The 20,107-nt window shown below is 43.9% G+C and overlaps 1 protein-coding gene across 4 annotated transcripts in view; it reads right to left on the minus strand.

The window, feature by feature from the left end:
* The window catches only part of BDNF (brain derived neurotrophic factor), a 71,649-nt gene that overhangs the window by 27,482 nt on the left and 24,060 nt on the right, over positions 1-20,107 (minus strand). Inside the window, exon 1 of one of the 4 annotated variants that reach the window (XM_074227573.1) lies at positions 19,599-19,676. The exons of 1 other annotated variant lie outside the window; for it this stretch is intronic. Coding sequence is in view for 1 of the 3 variants with exons in the window: in XM_074227569.1 (XP_074083670.1) it covers positions 12,570-12,596 (27 nt within the window). In the remaining 2 variants the exon portion in view is untranslated. Of the gene's footprint in view, positions 1-12,569; positions 14,336-18,221; positions 18,260-19,598; positions 19,677-20,107 lie in introns of those variants that run through there. 2 more of the 4 variants (XM_074227572.1, XM_074227569.1) reach the window with 2 other exon arrangements.

Consider the following 20,107-nt stretch of genomic DNA (forward strand, 5'->3'; position numbering starts at 1 on the left):
TCCTGCCCACCCTGCCCCTGGCTCCCCAACATTCAGGCCTGAGAGTGGCTGGGAAGCTCCCGTCCTTTGGCAGCCCCTCAGGACCGGAGGGGAAGGGGCTCACCCGCTTTGCCCTCCCTGAAATGCCTTCATTCTGGGAGGACTTACAACAGATTGCAGACACTGAAGGGGGTGGGGGGCATCCTTGGCTTTAAGAGAGAAGCCTGGGTTCCCCCCCGGGGACCCCGCACTCCCCTCCTGTTTCTGGCTTGTCTTCCTCTTGCTTGGACACCCTTTGAAGGGGCATTGTAGGGGGCACATGGGGGGCATGCCTGGCAGAGGGTCCCCTTGAGAAGCCTCACCAGGAAGCCAGAGCCAGACGGGCAGGAGGAGCTCAGGCATCCCTCCATGGGCCGCTGGAGCAGAGCGTACTGGTAACTGGTAGCAGCTGCCTGGAGGCTCCAGAGGGAGCGGACTCCTGAGGGGCCTCACCAGCCTGGATGTCCAGGCCTCTGACCAGGCCAGACGCCCAAGCCACTGATCAGGCCGGACTCCCGGGCCGCTGACCAGGCCGCTGACCAGGGCACTGACTGAAGGCCACCTGGAACATCCAACCAGAGTGTGCATCTGACTGACCACCCCAAGCCATCACACTCTGACTTCTTGTAGCCAATTTAATTATGCTCAGCCAAATACAGATTAAAGCTTCGAGAGATACGGATGAAAAGTTGAATGACCTTAGTGGGGGCCTCACCACACAGAGGAGCACAAATAAATGACATGCAAAGTAATATTTCTCTGGCTAAGTTGGAGAAGGGCAGGGGGAGAACAGGTCTCAGAAAGAGGAAAGGGCATCTGAACTGGGGTGAGGTTTTCAAATAAATTTTTATATTATAAATTTAATAATGATCAACAAACCAAAATTTTAATATTCAGAAAAAAGAGGGTGGTGTAGGAACCTGCAAATTTTTACTACATGTCATTGGAAGTTTTTAAACTGCTTATTATATTTAAAAATATTTTTGCAAGAAAATGGTGTTAAGTGACTTGCCCAAGGTCACACAGCTAGGTAATCATTAAGGTTTGAGGTCGGATTTGAACTCAGGTCCTCTGGATCCCAGGGCCCGTGCTCTATCCACCATGCCACTAAGCTGCCTTAAATTTTGAAGGAAGCTAGAGGTCGAAGAGGCAAAAGTAATGGGGGGGCTGGGGAACAACCTATTTATTACAGGTGTTTTTAAAGAGATGAAAGATGGAACATCCTGTTCCGGCAACAAGGAGGTCGTTGTGCTCAGAGTTTATTCCACAGACTTAGAGCTGGAAGGAACCTCAAATTCCAATCCTCTAATTTTACAGACGAAGAAATAGAGGCTCATAGAAGTGACTTGTCCCAGGTCACCCAGGGAGTGGGGGGGCAGAGGCAGGAGCTGAACCCAGGCCTCGGGACTTTAAATCCACATTCTTCCTGGAGTCCCCCCCACTGCCTCCCTAGGAATGATTTCTATGGGATCCATTTTAAAGGCTTTCCTCATTTACAGAAGTGAATTCATGGGGAAACTTTAAATGTGTTTCTACATCAAAGGCATCTTAATTAAAACTATTGACTGTAATCCTTTGACATTACAAGAAACCATAGGATTCAACTCTGGAAAGAACCAACATCCTCAACTTTCCATCAATGACTATCATGGGAAAAGAATTCTCTGCCCTGATGCCCACCGGGGGGAATGCAATCAGACAACTCTGCTGACAGTCTTCTGGAGGTCAAGGATTCAAATTAGCCAAGCTACTTCCAACATCAAAGATGTAATATATCTTTTTAAAAAAGCATATTTCTTTTAGTGAATATAGAGTGAAAGGACTGAAATAATTGACTTTGGATGGTATAAATAGTGAGGAAGGCATAATAGAACTTATTTTGTCATAAGCTCTTGCTCTCTCTAGACTGGGTGAAAGAGAGATCTGGCTATTTTCTCCTTTAGTACTGGGGAAACCCCAGCTCCAAAGGCTATCTGGATATTATTTCTGCACTCATGAAGTCATATAAGATTATAGATTTAAAGCAAGAAGAGACCTTAGAAGTCATCTAGTCAAACCAGCTCATTTTACACAAGGGGAAACTGGGGCCAGGTTTAATGGTTTATAATTTGTCTAAGAGGTAATATGGGGCCATGCCTAGGATACAGAATTCCTCAGACTCCAAATTCATTACTCTTCCCACCGCCTACACCATTTCCAAGAGGTACTATGTAAAAGTAAAAATGTTATACAGATTAATTTTAAAGGAAGGCCAAGGAGAGGCGGCTATTATTGCAACAAATAGGGAGTAATTGCATGCCCATCTGCTCCGCTCATTGATTGGCACCTTTGATTCAGAATACCCTTTGAACAATTTATGAGGAATACAATGTCAGCCAGTGGCTGGATCTTGTACACTGGCAGCTAAGTGACCCTTCTACATTTACCTAGAACCTAGCCTCATTTCTGACAGGGGACTTTTAATCAGGTCCTGCTGGATAAGGCGATGCCCTTGTCTTCAGTATCCTCATAAAGGAAACAAGTGACTAACAGTCGATCAAGTATTAATTAAACATTTATTATACATCCAGCCCCATGAAAGGTGCAAAATGAGGAGAAACTTGAATTTGGAATTGGTGCTATTTGCTGGCTATTTAGGAGTTATTGTACTTGGTTTCATCAGTCAAAACTGGGCTAAATCTCTGAGATCTCTTTCTAAAATCTGTAAGGTTTTTTTTTTTTTTTTTTTTTTTAGGTTTTTGCAAGGCAAAAGGGGTTAAATGGCTTGCCCAAGGCCACACGGCTAGGTAATTATTAAGTGTCTGAAATTGGATTTGAACCCAGGCACTCCTGACTCCAGGGCTGGTGCTTTATGCACTGTGCCACCTAGCCACCCCTAAAATCTGTAAGTTTTATGGACTTGTGAAATGGTTTGGGGAGATGGCTAACAGCGGCAAGAGCTAATGATTTAAATTGAACTGTATCAAGGTACATGATAGAAAAATCTTAGCATATAGAAGTCAATAAGGGGAGATCAGTGAGGTCCTAAATAGTCATGAAAGGGTTTTAGGAGGAAATGGACCTTGAAAGATGGGTAGAATTTGGGTAGATGGACAGACAAGAGGAAGCTATGAATAAACAAAACCAGCAAAGAGGTCATCTTCAAATGGATCTAATAAAACTGTATTCTGGTATTGCCAGAAGGGTGTAATAGGAACAGAGAACATTCTGAGAAAATCGCAGAATCTCAGAGCTATCCAATCCAGAGAACACACCTGAACCCCCACCCCCTCTACCAAATCCTAAAAATGAGATAATCTAGCAGATGCATGAAAAATTGCTCTAATTTTGAATATAATTTTCCTGACACCAAATCTAAATCAATGTCTCTCCTTAACTTGTACTCCCAACCCTTCTTCTGTCTAGGGCAAGTGCCCTTACATAGGTTAGTCCTTCAAAAACTTGAACCATCAGGGGAGCCCCAAGTATTCTCTTCTCTAGACCCATGTCCCAGAACAGAGTAGAGTTTGCTTACTGTCCCCGTGAGTGGGACTGATTTGTAAGGATCTTTGTTTTTATAAAAAAAGTGTCAAGAAACTAGGTCATTAGGGTAAAGGAGGATTATTTATTCCTATATATAAATTCATGCAGGAAACTTCCCTTAGCCAAAGCCTGCTCCAAACAGAAGGCAATGGGCTGAGATAATCAAAACATTCTGAATCTGGCTAATAGAGAGAACTCTCATTATTTAACCCTTAGTTTGAAAAGTTAAAGTCCTTCCAATAGACAGTATGGCTTGTTAGAAAGACTCTGGTCCAGCTGAATAATTTCTTCCCCTAGCTGGACCTTGAATGTCTTGGTTTCCTTATCTATAAAATGGGGATAGTGTCTATCCTTCCCCACCTAATTTACTTAAAGAGTCAGGTAAGATAATGAATATGAAAGTTTTTTCCACTGAGAAAATAATGGTCACAATTATAACAGCATTTATATAGAACTTTAAAGTTTGCAAACATATGCTATCTTATTTAATTCTTACAAACAACTCAGCAAAATAAATCCCCCCCCCCCCATTGTATGGATGAAGACACTGAGGCTTAAGAGACCATATGTAGACAAGTCAACAGCTGGAGATCAGGAAAAATTCACCAAGATTTTTTTTTTTTATCGGGCAAGGCAGTGGGGTTAGGTGACTTTGCTCAAAGTCACACAGGTAATTATTAAGTGTCTGAGGTTGGATTTGAACTCAAGTACTCCTGACTCCAGGGCTGGTGCTTTATCCACTGTGCCACCTAGCTGCCCCCAAGTTCTTATAAGGGCAATGTGCCTCTTATGAAAATGCCACTATTTAGAAGTTGAATTCTGGAGTCATGAAGACTCATCTACCTGAATTTAAATGTGATCTCAGATGCTTACTAGCTGTCTGCCTCTGGACAACTTAACCCTCTTTACCTCAGTTCCCTCATCTGCAAAAATGAGCTAGAGAAGGAAAAGCAAATCACTCCAGTATCTTTGCCAAAAAAACCCCCAAATGGGATCACAGAAAATGGAATTTGACTGAAAAATGACTTAACAAAAAAGAACTTCATACCATTTTCTCAGTATATATTCTGTAAGGGATTTCTCTTTGAGAGTTATAATATGAATGGGTTATGGGGTCTTTGTGAAGCGTGTTAAGAAAGCATTAAATCTTATGGAGTTTAAGTAACCTGCCCAAGGTCACTCAAATAGTAAGTACAAGAAAGAGAGAATTTGGATTCAGGTATTCCAGACTCTAGCAAAGTTCAATGTTTAGCAAAATAAATCAAAACAAAATACAACAAAAAGAAGTTAATTTGTGGTTTTCCACATCAATGTGTGGCCCACAGGAGCCATTTTGATCTGAGTTTGACATCACCCTATCTAAAAAACAAGACTCTAATGAGTCACTCAGCTACCTCAAACGTACAGCCTGCTTTGCTAACTCTAAAGTACCATTTAGGAAGGTTAGTTGTTACTGTCATCATTTGAAAGGAACAAAACACTCCACAATGGAAAACATTATTATTGAAAACTTCCTTCTCTTACCCACAGAACATTATTGGGCAAGATTTCAAAGGTATGTCAACAAAGAAGAAAGATACTCAATTTTGTGCTAAATGGATGGTCTAGTGGTGCAGGTTCCCTGTGAAGAAGAATGTACTAAGAACCAGGATACAAAGGAAGACAAAAACCATGGTTGTGGCCTTCAAGGAATCCTCCTGGGTCAATGTGTTCACAGAGTCACAGAAATAGAGTTGGAAGAGCTTCAGTGGCCATTGAAGTTAACTTAAAACTGACAAAGTGGTCTGTTTGTGGGGTTGGTCATATGAACTGGTGTAAGGGAAAGATCACTGGTCTCCAAGTTAAGGCTTGACACAAAGGGTGAAGCCAGGAATGCTTCCATACCACTCAATAGTAATATTCCTACTATTTAGCTCACAGGATTCTGAGCAAAGAGTTTGACCAATCTTAAGTTACTATAATATATGCCCAACTTCTGTCCATACCCTTATGGTGTCAGTGTGTCTCCTCTTGGGTCTAGGAAGGACTGGAAACATACTTTTAAAAACAAAAAACCAAACTACCGCAGATTGATTTTTTAAAAAAAAACTATGTTTTAGGTCTATATATAGATGAGATCATAAGATTATATCTCAAAGGCTCATATATCAATCAATGAGCATTTATTGAGTATTTAGTGAGTACTAGACACTTAGTAGTAGTGATACAATGAAAAAGCAAAATAGTCTCTGCCCTCAGGTTCAATCAGGTTAAACTGCCTGGCATTAGAACTATCCAGATATGGACTGGGATGCCTCTGGGAGGCAGTGAGACCCTCCTGTTTGTTTTATTTCAAAGACTAAGCAACCATCTGTTGGTTATTTTGGGTATGTTGTCTAATGGGACATTGCTAGCTTAAGAGTTGGGTTAAATAGCCAATGAAATCCCTTGTAACTCTGAAATTCTGTAATAAGTCAAAATACCACAATTAAGAAAAAATTGCTAATAACACCCTTGGAATTCTCAATCCAGGAAGCTCCTACTATAACCACTTCTGTAATGACACCATGGGCACAAAGGGTTGTTCAATCAACATGCTCAAGTAAGCAATTATGGCAAGCAAGTCCTCAACTTTCCAAGACTCCATTTGTGAGGGAAGGAAAAACCTGGAGATCTGGAAAAGCAGACCAAGTTCTTGAAGAGTACCATGCCTTCTACCAGAAACGGTTCAGTAGTTGAGAATGCTGGCAAGGGTGTTCTAACAATTGCTAAGACCATCATAGCATTTGCTCATCAGATAATTCTTTAAGCAAGCCTCTTTCAGAATCAGAAGATGAATGGATAATGGGATCTATGTAAGGAATAATCAACGAAACACTGTCTTACAGTACTTAGTGGCAAATGAATTGAGAAAAGGGTTCATAAACTTATATGATGATACCTTAGCTTTTATTCTTTTATTTGAAAGGATTAAAATAGAAGAGAACAGAAAACATGCAAAGTGTACCTAATGTCTGAAATCCTTCAGGCGCCAGAGAGAGAGAGAGATTATATTGAATTTGTTGGTCCAGGATGTAGTGTAACATGGATGAGGTTTGAGATTTCATAATGGATTCCTACAAGATTATTACTCCCATGATCCTAGTTTGCCTCATGGTTGCTCAGTCAAGTTGGATATTCTCCAAATAATTTTTTGAAGAACAAAACAAGTTAGGAACCACATGAAGCTTCAAGAAGGAACAAGAAGAAAAGGATCCTGAGAATAAAATAATTCCATGGTAGGTCACTTGGGGAGGAGTTATAGTGGTAACATTTTTGGAATATTTTCTAAAAAATATTTTTCAAGGATATTCATGGAGGCAGAAAGGAGATTGTATCTTCCAGACCCAACTGCTCCACAAGACGCTAAAGCTCAATGCATCTATTTCTTCAATAATCCCTACATATGGACATTCAGCTTTTGCCAGATTTACTCAATAGTTCATTAAAGAAATGAACTGCTTTGGAGAAGAGACATATTTCCACTTACAAGTACAAAAAAAAAGTACAGTGAATGAGTTTACTATGAAACAGGAAGAATTTTATCAGCCATTTTACAAACTATCAATCTCTTGGGACCAAGAATCAAGGAAAAGATGGACTGAGATTTTACTACCATTTTCAATGAATTATAAAACAAGGACATTTGTCATTTTTGGAATCTTGGAATGGAGGCTGGCTATTTCAACTCCCCACCTACTGAAGGAAGGGATCCTCTGAAAAACCTTTGTAACACAAACTGATTCCTTCCTAAGAGAGTTTATTTCAGTATTGGACAGTCCCAACTATTAGCAAATTCCTCTTTCCCTGTCCATTAGATCCAGTCCCCTGGAGCAACACAGTTCTTTAAATATTTGAAAGAAACAGTCATGGCCTCTGCCATTCTCCTCTAAGTTAAACAACCTTCCCCAATATGGGACATGGTTTCCAGATCACTCATCATCTTAATTACCTTTTTCTGGACATCTATCAGTTTTTCTATCTTAAAAATTTCTTTCTTGAAGCACAGGACCCCAAAACTTAATATGGTAGTCGAGGTGTCTCTGGCTTTAGGTTTGGTTTGATTTTTGTGTCACGTGCATATTCTCATTCAATTGGAACTCCCAGCCTTCACTGTAACATATTTGATGTGACTTATAATCCAATAATCACCTATATTCTCTGTATTGAAGAAATTTCAAGTACAAAAATGGCTCAAATTCCACTTCTGACATCTGTGAACTGTGTTACCATGGACCAGTATGTAGTTAACCTTTCTGAGCTTGAGCTTCCTCATCTGCAAATTTGGAATAGTAATAGCACCTATCTCATGGAGGTTAAGAAATAAGATAATGATTGGACGTAAGCTCCTTGTGGACAGGGGTTGTTCCATTTTTATCTTCTATCACAGTGCCTGGTAGATTATTAAACTCTATTGATTGAATAATTAAAATGCTTTACAAATCTAAATGGTCATAAGAATGCCACTAATATTCATTATTAAAATGTCCTTCATTCCAAATTTTTCCCTATGGGGACCTAACTTGTCTGCTGTAATCACAGTTCTACCAAGCACTACACTTATTTACATAAGGCCCAAAATTGTGATAGTTTTGTTTTGTTTTTGTTTTACCCCCTTTTTTTTTTAGAACTTAGGCTGCTCATACTGGGGTTAGAGTTTAACAACTGTTGAACCATGTTTCTTCCATAGTATATTTGAACAATTCATTTTTTGTACCTATATGTGGGAATTTACATTTATTTCTGTTCAATTTTATCTAGTTGATTTTGACCCAAAGTTTCCAAAGTTTTTGTCTGTGAGTCTTGAGTCTGTCATCCAACATAAGCTATTGGCTATAAAAATTAAATGCAAATTTTATATGAATATCTGTACACTTTATAAACATTATAGTTGTTGAGTAAAAGGCTGGCAATGGAAAGGGACTTTCAGAAGTGGCTCATTGTCACAAGTTCCCTCTCTTCTCTGCATTCCCATTATTAACACCCTGGTTAAAGGGCCTCATTACTCTTTGATCTGAATTATAAGAATCATTTAAATGTTCTCCCTGTTGCCAATCTTTCTCCTCACAAAAATCACCTTTCACATAATGGCCAAAAGAATTTTCCTAATGCAGAAGTTTGATCTTGTAAATCTCCAAATCTTAATGCCATTGTCTTCAGAACAAAACTATACTTCATTGGTCACCTTCAGCACTAAATCTATGTTGCTACTTTTCTGATCATATTTTACTTTATGGCTCTTTATTTCAGCCAAAGGGACCTTACTCATTGTTCCCAGATCTAGTGCTTTCTCCCACTTGCACACATTCCTATAAGCTGTTCCCTAAGACTTGAATGAATTCTTTGAATTTTGCCCAGAATTCTCCTTTACAGCATAAAATACCATCTTGGGAGGTGGCCACTGTGGTGTCATGGAAAGAATCCTGGTTTAAAACCAAAAGATCTGGGCTCAAATCTTGGCTCAATTACTTACACTATGTGTGACCTTGAATAAGTTGCCTTAACTGTAAATAAGGAGGGTAGTTTAAATGACCTCGAAGGTCACTTCTCATTCAAAATCCTATGAATTTCTTTGTAGCTTATATTCCATCACTCCCATTACAGGGCCATCTCCAGTCATCCTGATTCATATCTGGCTACTGGACCCAGAAGGTTCTGGAGGAGAAAGTGAGGCTGGTGACTTGGCAGCACAGCCCCTCACTCAAATCCAATTCACATGCCTATCATGGCTTCACCTCCCTGATATGGTGGTCTTTAAGAATGAAAGACAACTATATTGTATGGCAAAGACTGTTAGCTCTTTGAAAAGGAGTATTCTTTAAGGCTTGGAGGGGAGGGAAGTGAAGGGATCTAGAATTGTGATTTTGGATAGGGAACTCCCAGTGAAAAAGATCTCTCTTTCCATGTAGTTTCACAAGTGCCCAGTAATTTATAGTCTGAGGGAGTTGCCAAGGATACATAGAGATTCAGTGATTTTTTTTTGGAGGGTTAAAGAACCAGAGGCAGGAACAGAGTCCAGGTGCTCCTACAGAACTTGAGAGCTGATGGTCTGTGCCTATTCTAAGCTGCTTCTCATATACAGCACAGACAGTAGGTTGCACTGGATAGATAACTAGCTGCTGAAATTAATATGGAATGGTCTTTATGCTAAGAGTAAAATCTGGGAGTCTGCCAATCAACCTCTTACCATTAGCTTGGTAGCAAGGTCTTTGGTTCTCTAAAGTTTCAACTGCTTCCATATTCTAGATTAGAAGGAAGTAATTAGCCTATATTTGAGAATTTACAAAATTGAGAAACATTAGCCAGATTACCTCAATCTCAGCCACTTTTAGGTCACAGGTTCATAAATCTAGACCTTCACGGAATCTCATAGACCATCTAATCCGACTCCTTCATTGTACAGGGGCCTTAGCTTCCAGAACATTGTAACTTGCCCCAACCATAAATGCGTATTGATTGGCTGATGATTGTATCATTGTTTTATAATGTAAGACCTCTCTCCCTCTTACATGTACAAAAATGAAAAGATACTAGAAACTATAAGTTTCAGCAACTTAGGTCCATTTCTAACCAAAAAGTAAAAACATTAAAAACAAATTCTTTCTTTTTTTTTTTTTTTACTTTCTTATCTAGATCTTATTTTATCTCAGTGGGGGACTCACAGTGCACAATCTCCCTCCACCAATGCAGACTGGAACCTCATTTCCAATTTAACCTTTGGCTTTCCTCAGACAATTCTCTAATTAAAAAGTGTATGCAACACATCTTTGTAACTGATGTCTAAATGAATCATTTTGGAATTTCACAGGCCAAGCATGATTTTTTTAAACAAAGAATGTTACACGTGATACATTTTTTAATCTCACTAAGCTACATTGTAAATGGGACTATGCAAAAAATACTATATGTATGTGTATATATATATATATATATATATGTATATACATATTTCAATTTCCCCTAAAACATATGGTTTCACCCCTAACCCCCAAACACAGTTTGTTTGGGTTTCTTCTGCCTGGTGTTAATATTTTCAGAAATGTCAATCCCTGTGTAACAGCACTGAATCTGTAACCCTGGATCAAAGAGTTGCATTTTTTTTAGATCAAATATCTTTTTTGGGGGGTGGGTAAGAGAATCTGGAACAGGAGGAAAAAGTTCTTTGTGTTTAGTACATGGGTACGGTCATCTGAAACCATTTCTTTCTTGGTTATTAAATGCCTATGACATGAGACTTTTAATTTTATCCTCTTATTTTCATCAAGATCTATGATTTCACTGGTGTGGAAAACTCATTGTGTGAAAATTCCTTCTACTACTGCAGGCTGCCAGCCTTTCTGCATTTTATGGTGAGATCATAATTTCATAAAATAAGATTCCAGATCTAAAACTGGAAGGAACTTTCCCTTAAGCACATCCAGCCCAACTCTCCCATTATAAAGAAGAAGAAACTGAGACCCAGGTGGTTAAATGATTTGCTCAAAGACACCTGGGGAATAAGTTTCAGAACTGAGATTTGAATCAGATGTGTGTTTTTACCCCCAATAAACTTTGTATTAATTATGTGTATAGTTATACCAAAGATGGAAGGTTGGAAAGGAACTCAGAGATCATCTAATATAGAAGCAATTAACCTTTTAGTGGGTCACCCCCCCCTTTTGAGGAAGCTATGATTCCCTTCTCAGAATAAAGTTTTTAAATAACTGAAGAAAAAATTCTGTTTCAAAAAGAGTTTGGTAAAAATTAAGGGCTAATTCCCCTCTCCCCCACTGAAGTTCATGGACCCCCTGAAATCTGTCCATGGATCCTAGCTAAGAGCCTCCTAACACTTTCAGCTCCCACAGTTTAAAGATGAAAATCCAAGGATCAGAAAAGTGACTTGTCTGAGGTCACACAGGGGAGTAAGGGTCCCTCCATGAGGGAAGAGACTTTCACTTTTGTCTTTGGCACCTAACTCAATGATAAATGTATTCAGCCTATAGTGAGTAAAGGCTGATTGATGAGACATTGAGAGGTGGAGTCACAGGCAAAACTTGAACCCTCATATTAGACTGAGTCTCTTGAGGAGAAATTATTTTTTTTTGGTCCTTTTGGTACCCTAGAACTTAACCCAAGGTCTGGTACATGGTAGATACTGGTTTTATTCATGGTTATGATCATCTGAAACCATTTCTCTATAACATGTCTAATAAATGCTTTCGACTTGATTCCTGACTGATTCCAAGATGGTTCTCTATCCAATAAGCCACATTGCCTCTCTTATTTTCATTCTTAGATCTTTTCAATCATACTTTTGTTTTACAAATTAAAAGTAAATAATGGGAACACATAAATTCAAAAGTTTTCTCTCTTGTACTTATTTGATATTTCTGGTACCTTGGAAAGCATATGAAAATGCCTGAGGCAAATGACTGAAAGCAACACCTTTCAACTTGCTATCTTTATAAATTTCATTGGAAATAGTAAATGTAAAACCAAGGTCAGTCTATAGATCACAGGAGGTGCTTTTATGTTAAGGACTATATAAACTCCAGAAGGTTCAGTAGATAGATAACTGAGTTATAGGAGCTCTCCTTCAACAGCCATGGCCCCAAATATTTGAGAATACTTCTACACCCCCTTGTTCCCCCACCCAGACAGATACACACTCTTCAATCTTGCAAAGGAATCAAAGGGAAAATTGCCTTGAAAACCCTAAAGACTAAAACATTGGAATCTGGTTATCTTGAAGTCCACTGCAGCCCTTGGTTGGGTAAATTGAGACTTCCTTCCCTAGGTGGCACTAATGTTCCAGTTTCTGGGTTATTGGGCAAAGGGCTTCATTGATGAGAACTTGCTTCTTTCATTTTCCTAGAGGTTCCTTTCCCACAAACTTTCATTTCATCCATAGTAAATACCTTTAATTAAATGGCAGGCTCTCTTCGAGACTTTATGCTAATAAGCCTATTTGAAATTCAGGGCTGTTTCCATAACATTTTCAGGCACTTCCCTAGAGGAATCAGAAATCCTACCTTAACTGCCCCACAGTGGGAAGTCATGCCTAGAACGCACAGAAGGTAATCATAAAATTTCCATCAGCCCAGAGAAAGTAAGATGAAAGCTCACACCCTAGAGTTACTAGGTTCTGTGAGCTCTCAGATCAGTAGATGGCTGCCATGACAACAGTGGAAGCGTTCTTTTTAAATTAAGTTCTTGGAGAGGGGGAGCTCCAGAACACAAGTAAATAAACAAATAAACCTATACTTTTTTAGCTGTCAAGGAAGCTTAATAAAGTAGCTTATTTTGCTCATGGAAAAAAAAAATGTCAAACTCATTTAACAGAACCCACCCTCAAAATTTTTCTTGATTATGAATAGGGAGTATGAGACCTGTGGTTCTATAATCTCATTTCTTCCTTCAGGACATGGATTGCAATCCTAATTCTGACATTTAACTATTTTTGTTACTTCCCTTCCCTGCACCTCAGTTTCCTTCTCTGTAAAATGAGGAGATTGACCAAGGCATCTGAATTGCCTTTCAGCTTTAAATCTATGATGTCATGATCACTAAAGTCACTTTGAGATTTTAGGTTTATGATCTTATGATCCATGGGACACGTTTCTTTAAATGAAAGAATACTCATGAACACTCCCTTATGTTTAGAAGTGAGATTACCATGGGATGAATTTAGAGATTATCAGTGTTATCATGACTATTATTTCTATGATAATGAAGATGATGATGATGATAATAATACTCTGAAAACTTTATTTCTGTTGCTTTTCTTGCTGACCCTGGAGATATTTTCACAATAAAAGTTGGAGGTTGTGTTCTGGTTCATAGTTTTACTACCTGAACAGTTCTAAAAGCTGACCTGAAGAGTGCTTTAGAGTTTGCAAATTGCCTTATCTACAATCACCTTTGAGATTCACAATAGAATGAAATTGGAACTATAGCTATTATTATCATCGAAATTTTTACAGACGAAGAACTAAATCTCAGAGAAGGAAGTATCCTTTTCCCCATTGTCATCCAAACAGAAAAAAAAAAGGTTCTTGACTTTTCTGTGTGTTGCCTATAGTTATACAAAAAGGAAATGCTGAATTTTAGTTAGAGGTCAGTAAAAATAAATTTAGAATTTTCTTTTTTCCTCATCTACGTTTACAGACCTCCTGAAATCTACCTGGGGATTCCTTGAAGGACATCCTATGGATCTTAGCTTAAAAACCTTGCTATTGGGGTTCTCCAGCTCTCAATTCTGCACCAGGTATATATTCATTAGCTGGTCCCAAATTTAATAATGACTATAATTTTCATGTCTATAGTGTTTTTAGATTTTCAAAGTACATTAAACATTATCTTACTTTATCATCACAGCAACCTTGGGAGGTAGGTACTATTATTTATTATTATTATTGTTGCTGTTGTTATTTTAATAGATGAGGAAACTAAGGCAAAGGTTAGGTAACTTGAGCAGGAACACGGAGCTAATAAATGTATTTGAAGGATTTTAGAAAATGAGTAGTGCATATAACTTCTAAAATCAGGTCTAGAATTCTTAAATACTGGGCAAAACTAGAATTTTAAAGTGAGTTGATTACTTAGAAGCTCAGAAATAGCCGTTTTCCTTTTCAGTTGCTGAATCTATTGGAGTTGAACCCCACATGGAAATGGCATAAGGATTTAATTTATCAACATAATATATGACTTAACTTTACTCCACACAAAACAGAACGACTGAATGCATGGTGTAACCAATACGTCTGTTCGTTCACTTTTGAAGCACATCTGTGTGTTGTTCATCCTAATAAAAAAAATGTATTACAATGGAAGTTAATGCTATTTTTGTCATCCACATGGGTTTCCACCTCAACTGAAAGTCTTCCTGGAAGCACCCTAGTTGAAAAACTGAAATTCCACCGAATTCTCTCTCTCTCTCTGCTTCCTGTTTAAAATGCACTTCACAGTTTGAGATCACAGAGCCTGCCAGGGTCTGAATTGCTGCACTAGATGATTGAGAGTCTTTCAATTAAGTAGCAATTTTGCAATTAGTGGAAACTGAGTGCTCATAACAATCGCTTCAAAACAAGTCTAGACAAGTTAGTAATTACCCTATTAAAGGGATATATCCGCTTACACTTGAGCCTGGGCTGCTTCATGAAAACTGAAATCTTCCACGCAGGGAGATCTAAGCTGAAAATTACATTTTAGCCATTAAAATAAATCAATAGTCCAGCTGTCTAAAAGAGGGGAGCGACTTTCAGTTTAAAAGGAATCCTAAACTTGGTCACAGTGCTCTACCATCACTGTTTACATACAGGAAGTTTGACTTTTTTCTTATTTCCTCTCTTGGTCTCCCAACAACCTCTAAGCACTGACATTTCAGTGTGATCATGATCATTATTTCCTATGATGATGAAGAAGAGGATGATGATGACAATACTCTGAAAACTTCATTTCTGTTGCTCTCTTTGCTGACCCTGGAGGAAATGGAGAACTTCTCATAATAAAAGCTGGAGGTCGTGTTCTGGTTCACAGTTTTAGTACCCGAACAACTTCAGATTTTGTTTGTTTGTTTAAATAAGAGCAACTGAAAAAAAAAGAATAAAACTCATCTGTCCAAATTCTTAATTTGAAGGGAAAAACCCTGTAAAACCCTGCCTTTTGGTCTACTTCCAGGTGAGCATGCTCAGTTTGTTGGGGGTTAACTATAAATGAAGGTTGTTTGGTCTTGTAAAGAAAAAAGAATTATCAGTGATTTCATTTTGGTCATTTTAGAGCGTAGGCGCTCAACTCCTCCAGTAAGAGGAGTATAGAATAGCCTGCATCCTAATGGCGCCCCCTATTAAGCTGGAAATCCAATCACTCGTTGAAGGATTTCAGAAATGCACATTAGCTCTAGTTAGTTTAAAAACCAAAACAAAACAAGCCGGGAATGCAGACTTTCAGGGATGACTTTTTATAAATGAAGACTGGCTTTTCCTTTGTCATGATTAGGTTGGCACAATTAACCTGCAGTAGCAAGAACAACCCAAATGAATATTCGATCTCTCCATTCTCAGTTAATGACAATTTTCTGAATTGTTTTTGACTTAACAGTAAAGCTGCCCATGTGTCCTAGATTGAAAAGGGCATGCTAGGGTAGATTTCCTGAATACCTTAGCTGTCAGAGGTTCGGATGGCTAATAGCTATTGATTTTATAATGGTAACAATCACCTGAGCAAAAACAAAATGAAAAGTGTCTTACTTTTCTTTGAATGAGGGGGGAAGGGGAAAGCTTTTCTATTTGCTGGATTTTGCTTTTGAAAAATGCAATGTCTTGTTATAGTGGCCCCCCAAACACCCAATCATCTGGAAATAATTCGGATTTGCTTAATATATAGAAAGATAAAATGTTCTCTAGAAAAATCTCCAACACCGGACAGCAGTAACTTGGTATCTATTTTTTTTTCAATGGCTGCACTTTATCTATTCCCCCCCCCCCCATTTAAAACAAAAGGAGAAAAGGAGTGAGTCTTCAAGGTGTTGGAATTCCAGTTATGATAACCAACATGTTTTAAATTCCACTGCAGGTTACGGTTCCATTTCAACAAGTGTCTCTTCCTCCTTTTCGATCCCCTGTGCTGCTAGTCCAGTGCAAGCTTCCAGCACCAACAATTTTCCATTCTTACATTTGCAAGATCAGACAATATGGTTTCAGTGAATGTTATACATAGACTCTAATGCACGCCCTCTGCCAAAACTTCCTGCTCTAATTTCTACATGATATATGAGCTATAATAGCTTGAAGCTGGCCATGTCACGTCCAAGGAACCTTCAATCTAGGAAATTTTATGTTGCATAAAGCAAACAATGAAAAACTCCCGTGTTTAGACAAATTACTTCTTTTATTATGCAGCAACAACAGAGGAAGGAGAACAGACAAGATCAAACTGAGGGACCAAGGTGGGGGGAGGGGAGGGGGGAGGAAGCTTGGATTCTGCCAGTACACATAGCTTTTTTTTTTTTTTTAGAAGAAAGAAAAGAACATGGGTTTCGAGGAGTTTTTGGTTCTTGGAATAGCCTTCAGCCTTCTACTCCCATCATCCCTCAGTTCAAACAGCCAAGGGCCCAAATGGCCACAGTGTTGCTTTCCGGAAAGAGGTATAGTCCTAGGTGGATTGAGCTTCTGAGATAAACACTGAGAAACATGCTCTCCCAGCGCCCGGCCAACAACATTCCTTCACTCTTGTCAGAAAAGGTTCCCTGGTTACTGTTGGTATGGGGGGGGGGGGAGCTCCTCGGACCCTCTTACGAGCTCAGCTAAAATCGGGCCCACGAAGCCGCACAGGGATGGGGCAGCCCCTCCAAATGCGTTCCAGACTTCCCCGGACCGCATCAGAAGTGCTCCGGGGGGCAGCACATGGCGGGAACCCAGGGGGGCCCCTCAGCGAATCCCATCTCCTCCTGCGCCCAGGGGTACCTGGACCAAGGTGGTTCTCACCAGCCTGGCCCCTCCCGCGATCGCCCGGGCAGTGGGGAGAGCCCCGGGCAGTCTCCCCTCCCCCCCCATCGCAGCTCCGGGGGTGGGGGAGAAGCCCAGGAGTCCCTCCCTCCCTCCCTCCCTCCCCGGCCTTGCAGTTGAACGTGGCCCGTTCCCCGGCAGAGGGCACCCTCTGCCTTCCCTAGCTCCGCGGTCCCCCGCCACCCCCATGCCTCCATCACCCCCTCCCCCATCCCTCCACCCCACCCACCCCCGGCAGCAAACACGAACCCAGCGCCCCGCAGAGGCGCGCACGCAGTCTCCCCACTCCGGCACCTTCTTCTTCCCCAGCCGCCCCAAGCGCCCCCCGGGGCTGCCCCATTTGCAGTGGCCGCCTCCACTTGGCTCTGCCCTCCTCCCTCCCATTGAGGAAGGCAGCAGCCCCCCTCCCAGGGTGCCGGCTCCCTCCTCTCCTTCTCCCGCTCGCCCCCGAGGAGCCCTCAGTTGGCACTCTTCCGCGAGTCCAAACTTTTGCGCCCCTTCGCTCTCCCCTCTCTCCGCCCAAGGGGCCCGGCCCGGCCCGGGGCTTGGGCAGGGCTGGCACAGGACTTGTTAGCAAAGCCATCGGCGGGCTGAGGGCAGGGGCAGCATCCCGGGGCGGGGCCAGCTGGGCTCCGCCGGGGAAAGGCAAGTTTGCCAAGCTACTTTGGCCCGGGACTCGCTCTCGGCCGGGATCCTGGGGAAGCAGGTGATCCCGGGCCAGCCAGCCCCCCGGGCGGACGCGGGAGGCGGCCGGCCACTGTCATGGGGGGGCGAGCCCACGAGGAGCTGCCGTCTCGGCTGCCTAAAGGGATCCCCGACGTCCCTCACCCCCTCAAAGTGGCCGAAGCCCCCCCCCCCCAGCCCCTTGCTCAAGCGCACACGCGGCCCGGCTCCCCCAGGACCCCCCGGAGCCGGCGCCCGCGCTCCTCGGCCCCTTCCCGGGCGCGCTCTCCAATGCCCCCATCTTCCTTTGGGACAAACTCTTGGTTTGTTGCAGAACTAGAGGGCTCGGGACTTACTCGAACCTCGGTCTCCCCTTTCTGCGCCTGGAGGCCCCCGAGCCCGCGGCTCCCGTCCCCGACTCCGCCAGCAACTTTCCCGGGGAAGCGGCCTCCCCCAAGGGAACGGGCGCCCCAAGGGAAGCGCACCCCGCGGCCCCACTGCGAGGCTCTCCCCTACCTTAGAGTCCACACCAAGCTGCTGGGGTCCCCTGCTGCGGAGAGTCACATCCTCCTCCTCCTCCTCCTCCTCCTCCTCCTCCTCCTCCTCGGCGCCCCGGAGCCCTGCCCGCGCCCCAGTCCCAGCCGCCGGCGGCACGACCAGCAGCAGCAGCGGCTCAAGTGTCTCATCAAAGCTTCATGAGGGGGGGCGGGGAGGAGGGAGGGCGGGCGATGGGGGGGGCCGGCCTGGCTCCCTCACCCCCAGGATCCCGCGACCGGGTGAGTGTGCGTGTGCGTGTGTGTGCTTGTGTGCGCTTGTGTGTGTGCGTGTGTGCGCGCGTGTGTGCGCTTGTGTGTGTGTGTGCGTGTGTGTGTGCGTGTGTGTGCGCGCGTGTGTGTGTGTGTGTACGAGGGAGGGAGAGCCGGCCCAGCGCCTGCCTGGGGCTTTTCGTCCCGCAGAAACGACTGCCAGCCCTCTTTGGGCTCCCACCGCTCAAGCCAAGGCCAGGAGTAGCCGCGCCGGAGACCCCGACCCTGGGCCCCAGCGTCGAGGCAAAGCGGCGGCTACCCCCCCCCGTCTCCACCCCAGCCCGCCCCCCCCCCAGTTTTCGGACGAGCCTCTCCCCCCGGCCCCCTAGGATCTTGGCACCGATCATCCCTTCCGAAGGCAGCGGATCCAGCCCCCTCCCCGGAGGTGCCGTGGGTCCCTGGCAGTGCCACCCTCTGTGCCTCCCCGCCCCCACTGTGCCACCACCGCCACCGCGACTTGATGAGACCATTTGGCCGAGATGGAGCCCCCTGGCCTGGCTCCCCGCGAGCCAGTGGGACGGAGACACCCTGGACGTGGGGAACTCCCAACGGAGCCCAGGCGTCCGTGCCCGTCCCCGATTCTGCGGCGCCTCGGGGGAGCGGGGGGCAGAATGCGGGGCGAGGCAGGGGCTCGAGGGGCGGCGGAGGAGAGAGCCCGGGGCCGCCCGAGCGTCCGCTGCTGCTGCCCGCGACCACCCTCGCTTTACAACTTGGCTTCCTCCGTCCGGGGCGGCCCGGCCGGCTCGTGCCCACTCCCCAGGGGCAAAGCCGCCCCCCGCGGAGCCTGGCCCCCCTAGCACCCCCGGGGACGTCCCCCCGGGGGGGGTGCCCGATCCCTTCGCCCACGGCGCGGCTGAGCGCGGTTTGCCCCGTCTGCAACCCCCGGCCGCGCTCGCTGACCTCGCCACCGCCTGCCTACCAGGGATGCCAGCGGGAGCCTGGCAGCATTTTTTTATTAATGAACGCGCGGCTCCCGTGACGCCCAGTGACTTCCCGGGGCCAAGCAGGAGCCGGAGGCGGGACGGGCTCGCTCCTCGGTCCGCGGCTGCGGAGCCCCCACGCCACTAGCAAAGGAAAGCGGACCCACCTTCTCAGTCCCCACTCGTGCAAGTCCACATGGAGACCGCCGCGCCCGGGGAGGGGGGCTCAGCCCGAAGCCCCCCGGAGCACTCCCTCCGGGTCCCCTCCGGCCACAGCCGCGCCTCCCGGGGAGCCTGGCTCTGCCGCAAAGCGCTTCGATTATTGAGAGTGGAAAGTGAGCGGCCCGGCGGATCCTGGCCCCCCGCGCTGGAGCGGCTCCATCGGATCTCGGGGGAGGCAGCGAGATGGCATGCTAGCTCGCCAGGGCCAGCCAGCGAGCCGGAGCACAGCTCGCCGACTCTGAATGGGCGTGTGGGTGGGAACCCACGAGAGGGCTTCTCAATTGCCTTGACGTGCAGTGTCATATGATATCTCCGCTGCCTCTAAATAGACACTCTCCTGCACGAATTACCAGAATCCAAATTCAGTGCACTGGGAAGGATGCATCTTTTATTCAAAAGAGTTCCGTTCCAGAGCATCGCAGGCTTTTGCAGATGCTCTTTTCTCGCCACCGGG

This window comes from Macrotis lagotis, chromosome 3 (genome assembly GCF_037893015.1).
Source record: "Macrotis lagotis isolate mMagLag1 chromosome 3, bilby.v1.9.chrom.fasta, whole genome shotgun sequence".
Classification (NCBI taxonomy): domain Eukaryota; kingdom Metazoa; phylum Chordata; class Mammalia; order Peramelemorphia; family Peramelidae; genus Macrotis; species Macrotis lagotis.